The sequence below is a fragment of the Oryctolagus cuniculus genome, chromosome 13 (assembly GCF_051225735.1).
Source record: "Oryctolagus cuniculus isolate XC-2025 breed Fujian yellow rabbit chromosome 13, ASM5122573v1, whole genome shotgun sequence".
Lineage (NCBI taxonomy): Eukaryota > Metazoa > Chordata > Mammalia > Lagomorpha > Leporidae > Oryctolagus > Oryctolagus cuniculus.
In genome coordinates this window covers 55109158-55126200 of record NC_142879.1, presented here as the reverse complement: position 1 = coordinate 55126200, position 17043 = coordinate 55109158, and the positions used below count along the sequence as shown (strand labels likewise).

At 35.3% G+C, this 17043-nt stretch overlaps 1 protein-coding gene across 16 annotated transcripts in view; it reads left to right on the top strand.

The window, feature by feature from the left end:
* The window catches only part of LYST (lysosomal trafficking regulator), a 229791-nt gene that overhangs the window by 83901 nt on the left and 128847 nt on the right, over nucleotides 1–17043 (top strand). For 13 of the 16 annotated variants that reach the window (XR_016219016.1, XR_016219018.1, XR_016219017.1 and 10 more), the window contains 6 exons: nucleotides 2046–2155; nucleotides 4549–4975; nucleotides 8117–8261; nucleotides 9213–9386; nucleotides 14090–14250; nucleotides 15090–15280. Coding sequence is in view for 10 of the 16 variants with exons in the window: in XM_008268236.5 (XP_008266458.4) it covers nucleotides 2046–2155; nucleotides 4549–4975; nucleotides 8117–8261; nucleotides 9213–9386; nucleotides 14090–14250; nucleotides 15090–15280 (1208 nt within the window). In the remaining 6 variants the exon portion in view is untranslated. Of the gene's footprint in view, nucleotides 1–2045; nucleotides 2156–4548; nucleotides 4976–8116; nucleotides 8315–9212; nucleotides 9387–14089; nucleotides 14251–15089; nucleotides 15281–17043 lie in introns of those variants that run through there. The other 3 variants (XM_089311622.1, XM_089311621.1, XM_089311620.1) reach the window with 2 other exon arrangements.

The window sequence follows — 17043 nt, the reverse complement described above, 5'->3', positions numbered from 1 at the left end:
GGGACTCCCCAAATACCTAATAACAGCTATACTTTGAAAGACTGTTAGGGAGGCCGGCACTGTGGCACAGCAGATTAATACCCTGGCCTGAAGCACCGGCATCCCATATGTGCGCCGGTTCAAGACCTGGCTGCTCCACTTCCTATCCAGCTCTCTGCTATGGCCTGGGAGAGCTGTAGAGGATGGCCCAAGTCCTTGGGCCCCTGCACCCACGTGGGAGACCCGGAAGAAGCTCCTGGCTTCAGATCGGCACAGCTCCAGCCGTTGTGGCCAATTGGGGAGTGAACCATCAGATGGAAGACCTCTCTCTCTCTCTCTCTGCCTCTCCTCTCTCTGTGTAACTCTGACTTTCAAATAATAAATAAAATAAATCTTAAAAAAAAAAAAAAAAAGACTATTAGGGCCACTACTGCCCCCATATGGCACTTTTTGTATCTTGGAAAAATGCATCCTTGGCTACCAAATTGTGACTTTGTGCTCCATTCCCTACATTCATTTAGGGAATACAGCCTAACACTAGGATGCAACCTAACACTTGGTGACACCACTGAGGCTTTATTTCAGTCCTGACTTTTTTTTTGTTTAGGCAACTGACCAGTATACAATAAAGGTACTTAATTACTTTGATGCCAACATCCCACTATACATATGAGCTTTTCCTGGCAGTCCATTCTGTTTCTTTAGAGAAGAATCATCAGGAATTTGCCTTAGTGGTGAAAGCTAAGCTATCTGTGCTCTAGACTCAGAAATAGGAAGAGAGATGGATTTCATTAATTGCTGTGTCAACTGCATTCCTCCTTCTCCTGACATTAGACAGATTAGCTCCCCACTGCTTTGAACCCTTTTGTAGTCAAAGGAATTCTAGACTACAGCTTTCCTTTTTATCCATCTACTTTTCCATCTTTAAGAAATGTTTTTAAATCTTTTACCTGATATGCCCCCAAGGCCCACTACCCTCCCCGGCTTGACCCTGCCCCTGCCTTTGTTTTGTTTTGTTATTATGAGTTCTTCATGTTATGATTTTGAACTTTAGCACAGTGATTTTAGTTTACTAAAATTTCATTAGTATACAAAAGCAACATGTATATATTTATATATATTTATTTCCTCATTTTAAACTGAAACCTGTCAGTTTTGAACTAAAACAACAAAAGTTTACATACACTTTAATCATATTACTTTCCTACTCAAAAACCTTTAATGAATTCACATTACTTACAGAATAGAATCTGTGCTGTTTTATATTCTCATTGCGGTTGTCTTTCCAGACATGCATACTGTTACACTACTGCATCAGCACCTACACAACATGTTGCCTAAAAGTGGCTTCTATTCTCTTGACTTCAGGTCTTCCAAAACTACCAGCCTTCTAAGAGATATCTCAAGTTTTAATCCGTAATATTTTTGTAATGCTAAAGTGGAAATTTAATTTTTAGGTTTTTGTGATTTTTTTTGGTTTGGTAAAAGAAACAGCTGAGATAATGCATGTAAAAACATTTCCAAGGCTATTAATGTGCTCCACAAATATTAGTTCTTATTTTGCTCTTTAAAGAATTTTAAGAGTTTGTGTATCACCATTTTTGTTTTATGCTAAACTCCATGATGCAATAAGAAAATACTCAGTTTATTATATTTTAGTATATTTTTAAAATCTTTAATACTTTCACTTTTATTTCTGTTACTTAATTTTTCATTTAGTGAGTGATAGGTAAACATGTAAGTGGGATAAACATCTCAAGATAATAGACTGTTTTATAGTGTGGGATGACTGTTAACATATTTAACAAACATTGTATTTATTGATGCTTCTTTAATGAATGCCTTAGTTTGTAGATAACCCATTTTTAAGAAAAGTAATCTTGCTTTTGTCAGTTGGTTTGCATTTAGTTATATTATTTCTTTGGCAAATTTTGCAATTACTAAATTGTTTATAACCCACTCAAAGTGTGATGGTAATATTTGATCTCTTTCAGTGTATCTGCTTGTATACTTCCTATAAATTAGATGTGTGCTAACTTAATTTTTCCCTTCTTTCTTTAATTTAGCATGCCAGAGAGTGTTGGTGGATCTTTTAGTATCTTTGATGAGCTCAAGAACGTGTTCAGAAGATCTAATCCTTCTTTTGAGAATATTTCTGGAGAAATCTCCTTGTACAGTAAATATACTATGATTTTTTACATTTATTGCTGATACCCTAATAGAATATATTTTTTAGTTATTTGGAAACTTATCTCTTGATGTGGCCATTGCTACCTAGTCAATTCCATGTTTGTATGAAGTACTCAATTATTTTATTATTTGCATATAATATAACCACTTAAATTCGATTTTAACTAATCCTATCCCTAATCTTTTTTTTTTTTTTTTTTTGACAGGCAGAGTGGACAGTGAGAGAGAGAGACAGAGAGAAAGGTCTTCCTTTGCCGTTGGTTCACCCTCCAATGGCCGCCACGGTCGGCGCGCTGCGGCCGGCGCACCGCACCGATCCGATGGCAGGAGCCAGGAGCCAGGTGCTTTTCCTGGTCTCCCATGGGGTGCAGGGCCCAAGCACCTGGGCCATCCTCCACTGCACTCCCTGGCCACAGCAGAGAGCTGGCCTGGAAGAGGGGCAACCGGGACAGAATCCGGTGCCCTGACCGGGACTAGAACCTGGTGTGCCGGCGCCGCTAGGCGGAGGATTAGCCTAGTGAGCCGCGGCGCCGGCCTTATCCCTAATCTTTTTGCTTAAGAAATGCCAACAACTTTTAATTACTACAGATAATTATAGGTAATTACAACCACATTAAGGATTATCTTTTTCTAAAAAAAAAAAAAAAATCCACTCTTCAGTTATCTTCTACACTATTCCATTGGTGTAGCTTAGTGACTTTTAGTAGCTATGAAACACATTTTTGTAGTGGAATCTTGGGTAGAATTGTAAGCAAATCAAAGGAAAAGTTTGGAGCTACTTTGCGTGAGGCAGGATTAGATGTTCCAGAGCCCTGCCTCCTTTATCACCCTCTCTAGTTCCATGGCCTCTGACGGAGCTCTGAGAAACAGGAGTTAAAATCCCCTAATGTAGATCTTTGAGAACTGGCTGTTACTTTTGGAATGTTTCTGTTACCTCTTCTGAGTATACCTCATGATAAAAATCAACATTAGATGTTATTTTATGCACAAGTAGTATATTGCATCAGCTTAATCTTTCTCCTTTTTTATTTATCTCTCCTTAGTCATTGTTCTTCCCTTTAATTAAAAGTTTGTTTTCTTTTACCTTCTCCATGCATTCTACATTTCAGTTGAATGAAAAATTTGTAATTATAAATAATATAATTAAAACCTTATTTCAGTTTCCAAAACACAGATAAAAGAAAATTTACTTTATTTGGGGAAAAGTATGTGAAATCAGTTGGAAAGTAATTGAGCAATCAATTTTACTAATTCAGTCATATATAATATCATTCAGAAATCTGAAGAATTTTAAAGATCTCCAATTATATCTGTCCTTAAAAAATAATTTAACCTAGTGATTAAGATGCTGGTTAAGAAGCCCTCCCACATTGAAGTACCTGGGTTTGATACCTGACTCTGCCTCTTGACTACAGTTTCCTGCCAGTGCAGATCCTGAAAGGCAATATTGATGGCTTAAATAATTGCATTACTGCCATCCATGTAGGAGACCTGATTTAGTTTCCAATTCTTGGCCTTGGCCTTGTTCAATCCTGGCTATCCATTTTGGGTATTTGGGGAATGAACCAGCATATGGCAGCTCTTGGGCAGGCATACTCACTCTCTCTGTCAATCTTTCTCTCTCTCAAGTAAATAAATTAATTACATTAAATGTTAAAAAAAATTGAGAGGAGAAATCTTAGTCTATCTGGAAATAAATATCTTTTTAAAGTAGAACTGATTCCTGATACAATTACTGTATTTAGTTTATAATACTTAAAACCAACTTATTAATCTTAGATATATCATAAAAGTATCTAATTTTAAAATAAATAAACCAGGGACCAGCATTGTGCCTTAGTGGTTTAAGCCATTGCAGGCATCCCATGTGAGGATCAGTTCAAGCCCCAGCTGCTCCATTTTTGATCCATCTCCCTACTAATACACCTGGGAAAGCAGTGGAATGTGGCCCAAGTGCTTGGGTCTCTAAGACCCATGTGGGAGACCATGATGGAGATCCTGACTCTTAGCTTTGGCCTGGCCCACCCCTGCTTTTGCAGCCATTTTTTGGAGTGATCCAATCGATGGAAGATATCTCTCTCTCTCTCTCTCTCTCTCTCCCTTTCTCTCTTCACTCTGCCTTTCAAATAAGTAAATAGATCTTTAAAAATAAACCACAAGAGATTACATATTTTAAGAATGAAACGTTTCATACTTAATTTTTACACAAAATTCCAAAAATACAAAATGGAAATTTTAAAGATGTAGTAGATAAGGAAATGTTTAAATGGGAATGCTGATACATATTGCTATGTATATATTTTCACATATAACCTGAATTTTAAGATTATTATGTACCTTGTTAGATGATTGTATACTTCTGTTTTTCTTTTTCTCTAGGAAATTCTTCTTCTGGGTATTCTGAAAATTGTTGAAAGTGATATTACTATGAGTCCTTCACAGTATCTAACCTTCCCTTTACTGCATACCCCAAATTTAAGCAATGGTGTTCCTTCACAAAAGTGTCCTGGGATTCTAAACAGTAGGGCCATGGGATTATTGAGAAGAGCACGAATTTCACGAAGCAAGAAAGAGACGGATAGAGAAAGTTTTCCCCATCGGTTGCTTTCCTCTTGGCACATAGCTCCAATTCACTTGCCATTGCTGGGGCAAAACTGCTGGCCACACCTATCAGAAGGTTTCAGCATTTCATTGTGGTTTAATGTGGAGTGTATCCATGAATCTGAGAGTAATTCAGAAAAAAGAAAGAAGATAAAGAAAAGAAACAAATCGTTAATCTTACAAGACAGCAGTTTTGACGGAACAGGTATGATAAGTTTATCTGAATTACACACTAATATTTGTAGATGGCAGTTTTGGTTGTGCATTAAAGAATAGACAACAATATTCTAGTTTGCTCTTGATACATTCTTCACCTTACTTGCCTTATTTAGGGCTGCCAGGCCTTGACTTACCAAAGTCTGAACTGTCAGGTAGCCTTCAAATCTCCTTTTCTTTCTGTACTTTGATCTTTTGGTAGAGTGCTGCTGGGATCATCAGTCCCATTTCTTGCACCTTTCCTGGTCCCATTATTGGATCAGGGTGGCTCCTGATATTAGAAAAGGCAAGGATACAACTCTATAGCCACTCTTCTGTCTGCTGTTTCCCAACGCCTATTAGCCCCATTCCTTGCTTCTTTATTTTATTTCAAGTTCTCCTTCCCTTCTTTGTCTTCCTCCAATGCCCCTCTCCTAGTTCCTGTCACAGAGTGTTTAAATCCATCAGTCAATTCTCCAAAGTTATAATAAATTTTATTCCAGTCCCTAGGCCTTTGGCCCAGTGGTTAAGAGGCTGTAATTCCATATCAGAGTACTTGGGTTCAAGTACCAACTTCACTCTGATATCAACTTCCTAATGCAGACCCAAGGAGTAACAGTAGTTGGATCTCTGCCACCCACATGGGAGACTTGGTTGAGTTGCTGTCTCCCAGCTTCAACCTGGCCCCTCCTTAGTGTTGTAGGCATTAGGGGAGTAAACTAGCAGATGGGAGCATTCTTTCTCTGTTGCCCCACTTTCTCTCTGCCTCTCAAAAAAAAGTTCATTCTAATAATTTGTATAACTAAAGAATCACTATTATGTTACCACCAAACTATGTCTTCTTCCTATATCACAAGGGTAGAAAGAAACCCTATTAAAAAGAAGCTTATGGTGATGAGAAGTAAGCTAGGTAGGATAATTTCTAGGGTCTGTGGAATCAATGAAATGACTGGATGATGCAAATGTGTAGTTTTAAACATACATGGAGAGTCAGGCCTTAATAATTCTTCTTCCCACAATTCTCAGCCATTGAAGCATCTGTTTCAGGACAGTAGACCTCTACTAGTGTCTGATTTCATTGCCCTATAAATAGAAAGGAAAATCCTTAATGACACTGGCAAGATTGAAGTAGAAGATGTTATCTGCTATCCATGTTTGGAGATCAGAATCCATTTTTTCCACAGACACCTTTCCATATTATTAACATAGCATAATACTTTATGTATTTTTATGGATTAGTGTAGGAAGCTAAACATTTTTAAAAATTTCAGAAAATAATTTGTAATATTTCAAATAGTTGTAGAACTTCCTTTTGTGGTTTGAATTTCGCCACCTAAGAATCAGTAGCTCTGAACTGATATTACATGGGATAGTATTGATGCTGCTGCTTCTAATGTGCGTTGAGCTCTTTGTATGTGCATAACTTCACTCATCTCTTTCCAAATGTGTTTTAAAGCAATTGAGTCAGTAAGGTAAGTGATCACATTGTCTGAATTTGTAGGTGAAGTTAAGCAGTGACCAGATTATTTAGCAGATAAGTTATAGAAAAGGAGTTAATTTCATTTGTCTTTAATTCAAAGCTTAAACCTCACTTCTCTACTATAATCTATGTGGATTACTTTTTCACATTTTAATATGGACAATCCCAATGTAAATAGTCTCTTACAAAATGGATAACCTCAATGACCTGAGAAAAATAAGAATTAGGACCTTTAAAAACTTTTAAAGTGTCAGAGAACATACATTATAGAAAGATAATTTTGCGTAGTAGATACTTAAAAACTTTTGGAAGGAAATAAAGAAAACAATACAGCAATAACCACATCTTTTGCCATTAAAACAACTGTGCCTTTGAGCAAGTTATTTAATCTTTCAGTGCCTCAATTCTGTCTCCCCCAAAATGGAAATAATAATATTTACCTCAAAAGATTATGTGTACATTAGGTTAAAAATTATCTGTTAAGATATTAGGTTAAGAAATATCTACTCTACAGTTTCTAACTATAAACCAATGTTTGTTGTAGTCTTGTTAGTACAAGTTCAGATTTTCTATGAAGACACTTTTCTTTAATGTCACATGAGATAGGAGTTCTTTCTGAGTAGTTATGCACCTAGAATAGGCTCAATGCACTTTAGACTGCATCATTATCACTACTATCACATGCCATACTATTTCTTAGGTAGCAAAATCTAATGACACTTTTAGGAGTTTTCTATTTGTATCTTTGACAGTAGTTCTCAAAATTACTTTTAACTTTTCTTTTTTAGGATTATTGTCATTGCTAGAGGGAATATTTTAAAAATTGGTGATGATTTTACCTGTTGAAAAATGGCAACTAATATTTATATAATATAATATCAAGTAATAATCCTCTTCTCTAAAAGTCTGAGCCTTTAGACACATAGGTTATATTTTTATTTATGTTAATATAGCTTTGCATAAACCCATATGCATTGTAGAGCAGTTAAGTCATTATATATATTCAGGTTTGTCTGGGTTTTAAATGGTGAGAAAGAAAAATCTGGATGAACAAACAGCTAACCCAAAATCTATAAGCACTGATCTTAGCTTGCCTTGAGGAAACAATAATGTAGATAAAGTTTCAGAATCATGTAGCAATTACGTTCGATGTTCACTCACTGAAGAGTCTAAATATGTACTATATTCAGATAGTAGAATTTTTCAGAAAGATTTTTAATATGATAAGCTTTATAAAAAATCATGCCATTATAATAAATTTAGGATGATTTTTAGTAGTATGAGGCAAATGACACCAAGATTAATGAAGTTAAAGTGGCTTAATCCAATTGACAAAAGAAGCTAAAAGAAGCTTGGTATAGATTTAAAAGAGTTCATTATAGTGACTTTACAGCAGTCTTGCCATGCTCAAAATTGTCCTCAGTTATTATGTATTTTTAAAAGTTAGAAAACTTTAAGACATTCAATTACTATAATTCATCCCCATTCTTTTTTTGAGTTAACATCTAAGCTTTGGAAATATCATTGTTCAGAATAGGCCAGGTTCAGACGTTTTGTGTAAAATAGTCTACTACAAATGAACAACCATGCTTTGTATTCTTTCAAATTCACTTTTCCAGTCAATTTTCATTAACTATTTTACTGATCATTTCTGATATCTTTTTCTCATAGACAATGACAGACCAGAAAGTGCAGAATACATACATCCTGGTGAAAGACTTATAGAAGAAGGCTGTATTCATATAATTTCACTGGGATCCAAAGCGTTGATGATCCAAGTGTGGGCTGATCCCCATAATGGCACTTTTATCTTTCGGTATTGATTATCCTGAACCCCTAATGAATAGATCATGTATTTGAATAATTCATGTAAGAGGCATTGATGTGAAATCTTCTAGTAAAAATCATTTTAGCGAAAAAGAAAAATCTTTAAAAAAGAAGACGCTTTCTAATAGTTATTAATATCGTTTTTGTAACAGTATGTTTTTCTACCCTCAAACCTATAGATAAGCTCTAAAATAGATTATGTTAATTCTGTTAGATTTTAGATCAGCTACTTAATTGAACTCTTATTCTCCAGAAATATTCTCTCAGATTGCAGTGGTCTTAAGATGTTGCTATTAATAGATGTGTTTTTCATGTAAATTTTATATATTTAATAGCCACTATCTAGTAAGTTTTTGTACTCTTTTCCTATCTTTAAGTAGTATAGATACAAGTCGTTTATTTGTTCTGAATGATTATGAATATTATGACAGTTTGTATAAAAATCATAGCTAAAGAAATCAACATGTCATTTGGGAATATATGATTTGTAAACATTATAAATATTATATATATCATATCTTCATTCTTTTGGTAATCCCTCAAAGAAGGTTAGACCTCTAATACAACTGGAATTTGGACATTTAGGTACAATAAATGTTTATTTTTTTCTATGAATCAAATATTACAATGTAGTTTCTTAAAAGGCCATGAGTATATAAATAATAAACATTGGTTACAAACTAAATTCTGAAAATTATTTCCTAAATTATTAACACCAGCCAATGAGCCTAACCTATTTTCATTCATCAATTAAGGTAATAATAGAATAAAATAAGCAGATTTTGATGTGAAATAAATGTTTTGACTTTTAAAAGTAGTTTATTGTGAAGAACTCATTTTTAATTTCTCAATCTTTAGAATTGTAGTTACTACTCATATGTTAAATACTGAGGTAAGAATTTTCATGTTTTAAACTTATGCCTTTTCTGTTTTTCTGTAGTGTCTGCATGGATTCAAATGATGATATGAAAGCTGTTTTACTAGCTCAGGTTGAATCACAGGAGAATGTTTTTCTCCCAAGCAAATGGCAACACCTAGTACTCACCTATTTACAGCAGCCCCAAGGCAAAAAGAATATTCATGGAAAAATCTCCATATGGGTGTCTGGACAGAGGTAAGAAACATTTTTAGAAAAGACACATTCTAATCTCAGTTGTATCTTTAAATTTAATTAATCCATGATAACTCCTGAAATGGATTATAAAAAACTGTACTGAAAATTTACTATATATTAATAAAAAGAATTTGTATCAGAATTGGATTTTTTTTAATTTATCATTTTCAAATAAAATAAATCTCCCATAGAAGTAATTATTGAAGCTAATATTTAGGATTTTAAATTTTAATTAATTAATTTATTTATTATTTAAAATAATAAATAAGTTGCAGAAAGAGGGAGAGAGAAATTTTTCATCCACAGGTTTACTCACCAAATGGCCACAGTAGCTCGCATTAGACCAGGCCACAAGCTTCATCCAAGTCTCCCATACTGGTTGCAGGGACCCAAGTAATTGGGCTACCCTCCACTGTTTTCCCAGGTGCATTAGCAGAGAGCTGGATCAGAAGTGGAAATTCCAAGACATAAACTGGTTGCCATCTGGGATGCTGACATTGCAGGTGGCAGCTTAACACACTACACCACAATGCCAGCCCTTAATATTTCTGCTTAAGGAAAATACAGAAAACCTGGACATTTAAGCATTATATGTAGTATTATTAGATCAAGGAACAGAATCTATAATTTTGTCTCTCAAGCACATATATTATAAAAATCACAAGGAAATATTTCAAATGGCTGATAAGGCTATTACCTAAATTAGACTTTAAAAAAATCAGAATTACAAGAGAAAAATATAAACCATTGTATCAGGAGATAGATTTAAGTAGGAGCCTAGAAATATGCCAGGTGACATAGTCAGGCAGAGTATGTGTGATTTAACATTTTGTAGAATATCTCAATTTAAACTTGAACCCTGAATTATTTGTATGAGTTAGGAAGTATTTTATTGAATGAGATATTATGAAAGAGGACACAGAACTTCAAACTAGGATAGCGTGGGAGATAATCAAGATAGCTGGAAGAGCCTAAGTTGAATGAGAAAGAAAAATAAATGAATATGGTGAAGATACCTGACAGGAAATTTTGAATGCTAAGCTGGTAAGTCTAGATTTAATCAAAGGGAACGTAATACACTGAGTAGTAATTATTGTGTAGCTCTTTGACTAGGTTTTTTATACACATTATCTCCTAGTGCTCTCAAAAATCCCTCAAACTAGATTAGACCACAGAAGTAGTATATATCTTTAGCACAAAGTAATATGTTTTTTTAAGATTTATTTATTTGAAAGAGTTACAGAGAGGAAGCAGAGGCATAGAGAGAGATCTGTCATCTGCTGTTCACCCCCAAATGCCTGCAACGGCCGAGGCTGGGCCAGGCTGAAGCCAGGAGCTTCACCCAGGTCTCCCACGTGGGTGTGGGGCCTAAGGACTTGAGCCATCTTCACTGCTTTCCCAGGCAAGGAGCTGTATTGGACGCTGAGCAGCCTGGACTCAGACACCCATATGGAATTCCAGTACTGTAGGTGGTGGCCTAACCTGCTATGCTGCAATGCTGGCCCAAGTAATCTATTTTTATTCATTCCTTTGTTCAGTCATCTCATATCTATTGAGGAATTATTGCGTGCTAGGCACTAGTGCAGGAGGCTGCAGGTATTGATTGCTTACAGCTGTCAAGCCTCAATAATAGAGAAGGGTAGCCAGTCCGCAAGATCTACCACTGGAGAGAACAGGCTTTGAGAGGGTTTTGTTTTATTCAATTAAAAAAAAAATCATGGAAGCAGGCATTGGCCTACTAGTTAAATTGCTACTCGGATCACCCACATTCCATATAATAGAACCTGGGTTTGTGTTCCAGCTCCACTCCCAATTTCAGCTTCCTGCTGATGTATACCCTAGGAGGTACATGAGCAGGTGATGGCTCAAGTAGCTGGGTCCCTGACACCCATGTGTGAGACCTGGATTGAGTTCTAGCCTCTTAGAATTGGCCTGGCCCAACCCCAGCTCTTGTGAGCATTTTGGGGGAATGAACCAGCAGATGAAAGATCGGTCTCTGTCTCTGTGTCTGCCTTTCAAATACATAAAATTATTTTTAAATGCCTGAACATGCAAATTAATGACTAATTTCCATATTCCAAATAAAATGCTATCTGGAAAGTTCTTTTTTTATAAACTTATCTTCACATTCCATTTTCCGTGAGATTTTTTTTTTAAGATTTGTTTATTTATTTGAAAGGCAGATTTACAGAGAGGCAGAAGCAGAGAGAGAGAGAGGTTTTCCATCCTCTGGTTCAATCCCCAAATAGCTACAACTACAACTGCTGTGCTGATCTCAAGCCAGGAACCAGGAGTTTCTTCTAGGTCTCCCACGTGGGTGCAGGGTCCAAGGACTTGGTCCATCTTATGCTGCTTTCCCAGGCCATATCAGAGAGCTGGATCAGAAGAGGAACAGCCAGGACTAGAACTGGTGCCCATATGGGATGCTGTCACTGCAGACAGTGGCTTTACCCACAGTGCCACAGCACTGGCCCCAAAAGTTCTGTCTTCACACTTACCTAAACCTGAAAGGCAGCTACAGCCAGTCAGTAAATTTGTTTCCAGAAACTTAGATTAGATCAATTGGAGTTGGTGATAGAGCTGTGAGTAGACAGACTCTTTCTCCTCCTGGTCTCTCTCATTTCTTAAGCTGTTAACATGTGCCAGTACTACAGTCAGCATTTTGCGCAGATTACATTATTGAATCCTAAAGCACTATGCAGTAAGTATGTTATTATCTCTACTTTACATGAGACAACTGAGACCTAGAGATGGATAATTTAACTTACCTGTGCCACAAGTAAAGATTGAAGCATGAACCTGGAGTGTCACCCTAGACAGAACTCATGCTTTAAAACCCTATGCTGCCGGTGCCGCAGCTCACTAGGCTAATCCTTCGCCTACGGCGCTGGCACACCGGGTTCTAGTCCCGGTCAGGGTGCCGGATTCTGTCTCGGTTGCTCCTCTTCCAGTCCAGCTCTCTGCTGTGGCCCGGGAGTGCAGTGGAGGATGGCCCAAGTGCTTGGTCCCTGCACCTCATGGGAGACCAGGAGAAACACCTGGCTCCTGCCTTTGGATCAGCGCAATTCGCCGGCCGCAGTGTGCCGGCCGCGGCGGCCATTGGAGGGTGAACCAACAGCAAAAGGAAAACCTTTCTCTCTGTCTCTCTCTCTCTCTCTCACTGTCCACTCTGCCTGTCAAAACAAACAAACAAACAAACAAACAACCCTATGCTGTACTGCACCTGCAGCCACTTTCTGAATCAGGATAACAAACTGATATAGGGACCCTAAGTGAATTATTGGACATGTTCTGAGTGAGAGGTTAGGTTTTTGTTGTGGACAGTTCTGAAGTTAGTGAGTATGGTCATCCATATATATAGCATTTGTGGATTTGTTGTTGTTTTCCACTCTCCCACTATTTCTGCATTCCTTTGAAGATTTTTTTTTTTTGCCAGTTGGTATAAATTAATGATTTCATTAGTTACTAGAACAGTGAGCAAATCACTAAAGACAAATGTATTATTCTGTTGACAAATTTGGTGCTGTAATTTTTAGTTTCTGAGCTATAGAGTAATTTCTACAAGGAATACAAGTGTCATTAATACATAGTGATACCAAGAAATGACTTACTAATATTTTCTATTCAATGTTATTTCATAAACAACACACAAATATAGCAGAAATGTATGAGTAATAGGTACTTAATGTTTGTTGGATTTATTTTGCATTCATCTTGAAATGTTTTCTTTTACCTTTAGAAAAATGATATTAAGTCATAATGCCATTAGATGGCAGTAGTGTTTCAGTCACAACCATTTATTTGATTCAAGAAGATACAAGTCCCAGACTGACTCAGCTCTTTCTTTTATTTAAAGAATTTCCTATTAAAATAGTTAAATGTGTATGTTAAATATAAAATGGAGAACCTTAGGGGAAAATTTAAAATAAATATATACAAAGTTGAGTTTCTCATTAAAAGCTAGCAATGTTAGCCTATTCTAAGTCTTCATCTTATGCACAAGCTGTGTCTTTATTATTGTTATTATATTAATATGGAGTTTAAGACATTCCTAAAATAGGACAGAGCTTGGTAATCAGCAGTTTAACTAGATAGGAAGTCTTCCTGGTTTGAGGGTGTCTATCTGTGAGATTCTTTACTTTTCTGGGACTCTATCCTGGAACCTTTATCAGTGAAGGCAAAAAGCGTTGTAATCAAAAGTTCTGTAATTACTTAGCATTGAAAAAGTAGGAAATGCAAAAAGCATTGTCATTTCTGTGGCCACCAGAGTAAAGCTTTTCTGATTTGTCTTCAAAAACCTTATAGAGAATATGAAACTTTAGGAATGTTTTGCCAAAAAGAGACTTCTTGATAAAATTAGGGAAAGTGGTTGGTTTGTGCCTGTAAACCAGGAAGGCTCATATGCAGAAGTCAAATGGAAAACAAAACTTGAAGTAGATGTCTGATCACACATTCCATGGTCCATTGTAGAATCTTCAGGTAACTGCCCTCAGAACTGCCAGTACCTCTGACCAAGAGACCACAGAATCAGTCCTATTCACCCTCCCTATCACCACCCATCTGATACTGAATGAATAGAAGTTGTTAATGAGTTAATAAGTTGTTAATGAGTTTCCCATCATTAAATAAATAAATAAATCCTTTAAGAATTCTTAGTAGTAGTACTCCCTGAAACCAATGATTTAACTTTGTTTTTAATATAGAAAGTCTGATGTTCCTTTGGATTTTGTGCTTCCAAGAAAAACAAGTTTGTCGTCTGATAGCAATAAAACATTTTGCATGATTGGACATTGTTTATCATCCCAAGAAGAGTTTTTGCAATTGGCTGGAAAATGGGACCTGGGAAATTTGCTTCTCTTCAATGGTATGTTTTCCTCTTTGAAGCATTTTCAAAAGATTTTCTTGCAGTTAACAAATAACCTTGGCTAAAATATTGATCTCTGTTCTTTCACCTGTATGAATTAATGATTTTATTCGTTAATAAAATTAAGGTACATTTTAAAGTATCTTAACATTTTTGTAATCTAGATGTGTTTTATAATTGATATATATGTTTAATGTAAAAATACATCCCCTTCCCTGCCCCACCCCTAAAAAAGAGAAGCTTATATTAAGTCAACATTATTTTACAATCCTGAAAAATGCAATATTATAACTAGTAACCTTAGAAGAATGGTTGTCTCTTTTATTTATATTAGTATATATATATATATATATATACAGACAGAAAATTTTAGGGAAAAATGAAACATGGTTTTTAAAAAAAAGTCATTAAACCTGGCACACTTGCTAGTATCCAGATAGTATTCATTGAATAGGCAGGAAAGAATAAAAATATCATTTCAAATTTAATATTAAAATGGAATTAAAAAAATAAAAATAAAAAAATAAAATGGAATTTACTCACAGTTTCCATTTTTTCAAAAAACAAAGCAAACCAAACCAAAAGCCTGTTTTGTAGCTTAAGGAACCCATAGAAATTTTATTAATTTTTATCAAGAGCTTCACAATTAAACTTTGTATATATTAATCTTCCATTGTAGTTTTCACAGGTAATTTTCTTATTAACTTACAAATTGAAGCTATATATTTTGTGAGATAGAGTAAACAACTGAAATAATTTGGCAAAAATAAAATGTTTCCTCTTTTAATGAAAAGTTCTGGTTAGAGTGTTTTAAATAACTTTATTTTTTTGCTATTCAGGAGCTAAGATTGGTTCACAAGAGGCATTTTATCTATATGCTTGTGGACCCAACCATACTTCTATCATGCCATGTAAATACGGCAAGCCAGTAAATGACTACTCCAGGTACATTAATAAAGAAATTTTGCGGTGTGAAGAAATCAGACAACTTTTTATGACCAAGAAAGATATGGACATTGGTCTCTTAATTGTAAGTTTCAATTGTATAAGTTTTAACTTTATAGTAACTGTATGTAGTTGTATTTATTGAAATGTAGGTATATTTACTGAAATGTACAATTAGTGGTAAATTAGATCTAAAGTTTTTCATTTTGTTCCTTAGCACTTTCTTTTCTTAGAATGTTTCTTTTTGAAAACATCTGAAACACTTTGGTCTCTAGTCAAAATTTGTTTCAGGTTTTAGTTTATTTCATACCTACTGATCATTCAGGGAAAATGTTGATACAGTTATATACAGAAAATATAACTAGCTGGCCTGACATACACATAAAAAACATTGCTCATTGCATTTACTTTACATGCTTACAAAATGTTAATTATAAAATATGATGTTCATTTATAGATTACATGTAATGAGGTTTTAGAAAACATATTTGTATCAGTAACAACTAGGAATTTTGCTTTCTAAGTGTCGCTAATTCCAGTTGATGTGAGAATCTGTTGCTTTTTATACATTGTTGTAATGTTTTATTCTACAGTTTAGGAACTACTGCTGGGGTTTTTCATTATAGCTCATGTTGAATCATAATCTTAGGAGACCTACAAAAAACTGGTAAATCTGGCCATGAAACTGTATTCCTCCTTCTTGTGTTTCTGTGAAACTACACATCTGTAGCAAAATATGCAGAGTAGATAACTATAGAATTTAAATAAAGCTCTGACATTAGGCATATAACTTAATTTTTTCTCAAAAGAATATTTTAAAATGGTGATTGGGGATGGTGGGGGCCAGGGATGTTAAATGTTCTACAGTGCATGAGCACTACTGTATAACAAATTAGTATCCCATCCCATTCCAGCATTGAGAAAAGATGCTATAAAGAAATGGTTCTCAAACTTGAGTATGTATCACAGTCACCCCAAGAGCTTGTTAAAACGTAGATTGTTGGGCATGAGCAATTCAGGCCTGAAATATGGCCCAGGAACTTATACTTTTACTAAGTTCTTAGGTGGTGATGTTTGGGGACCACACTTTTTAAAATTTCTGCATTAGTGAAAATGAGGAGCTTACACAAGTGTTTGTTTAACTCTCATTTTAAGCATTGTCTCCTTTATACTTTTATTTTTCCTGAAAATAACATAGGTCATATAAGTCATAAAATTCAGCAGAAATTATCACAAATGAAAATTCTAAGGTTTTTATAGGAAAACTGTTTTGAAAGCAAATTCACTAAGCCTGACTAGTAGTTTGGGGTTGTGAGGTCATGAAAGAGTGGTCAGGCAGAGGTGGTGCTTGCCTGTCAAGGTATGATGTCAGCTTTTTACTGAATGTTACTGCAGTCTGAGACTTTATTTTTCCAACACTATCACATGCAGCAAACTGTGTAGTTGGTCTAGTTGCTATACAGACATATCTCTGACAAAACTGTTTTTCAGTTGCTGCGGGTTGTAAATGATTATAGCCACACTGACTTCTGTGAAAGACACTGAATGTGTCTTATTTCTGTGAGCCTGGGGTTGGCAGCTGCTGCTACAAGAGTACTTCAAAATACATTCTTTTTTTTTGTTTGTTTGTTTGTTTGTTTGTTTGTTTTTGTTTCCTTCTTCAAAATACATTCTACTTTTAAAATTTACTTTAATTTTTAAAGTAGCTTAGGGAAGTTTGGCAGGGAACTAGAAAATGATTGAAACTACCCTCTGCATGAGAGAAATATTCAAACTTCTAATTACTTTTAGTTAACTTTGATAAGAGTCTGGGATTTTATTCTAGTAGGAAGACCTAGTTTTTTTTTT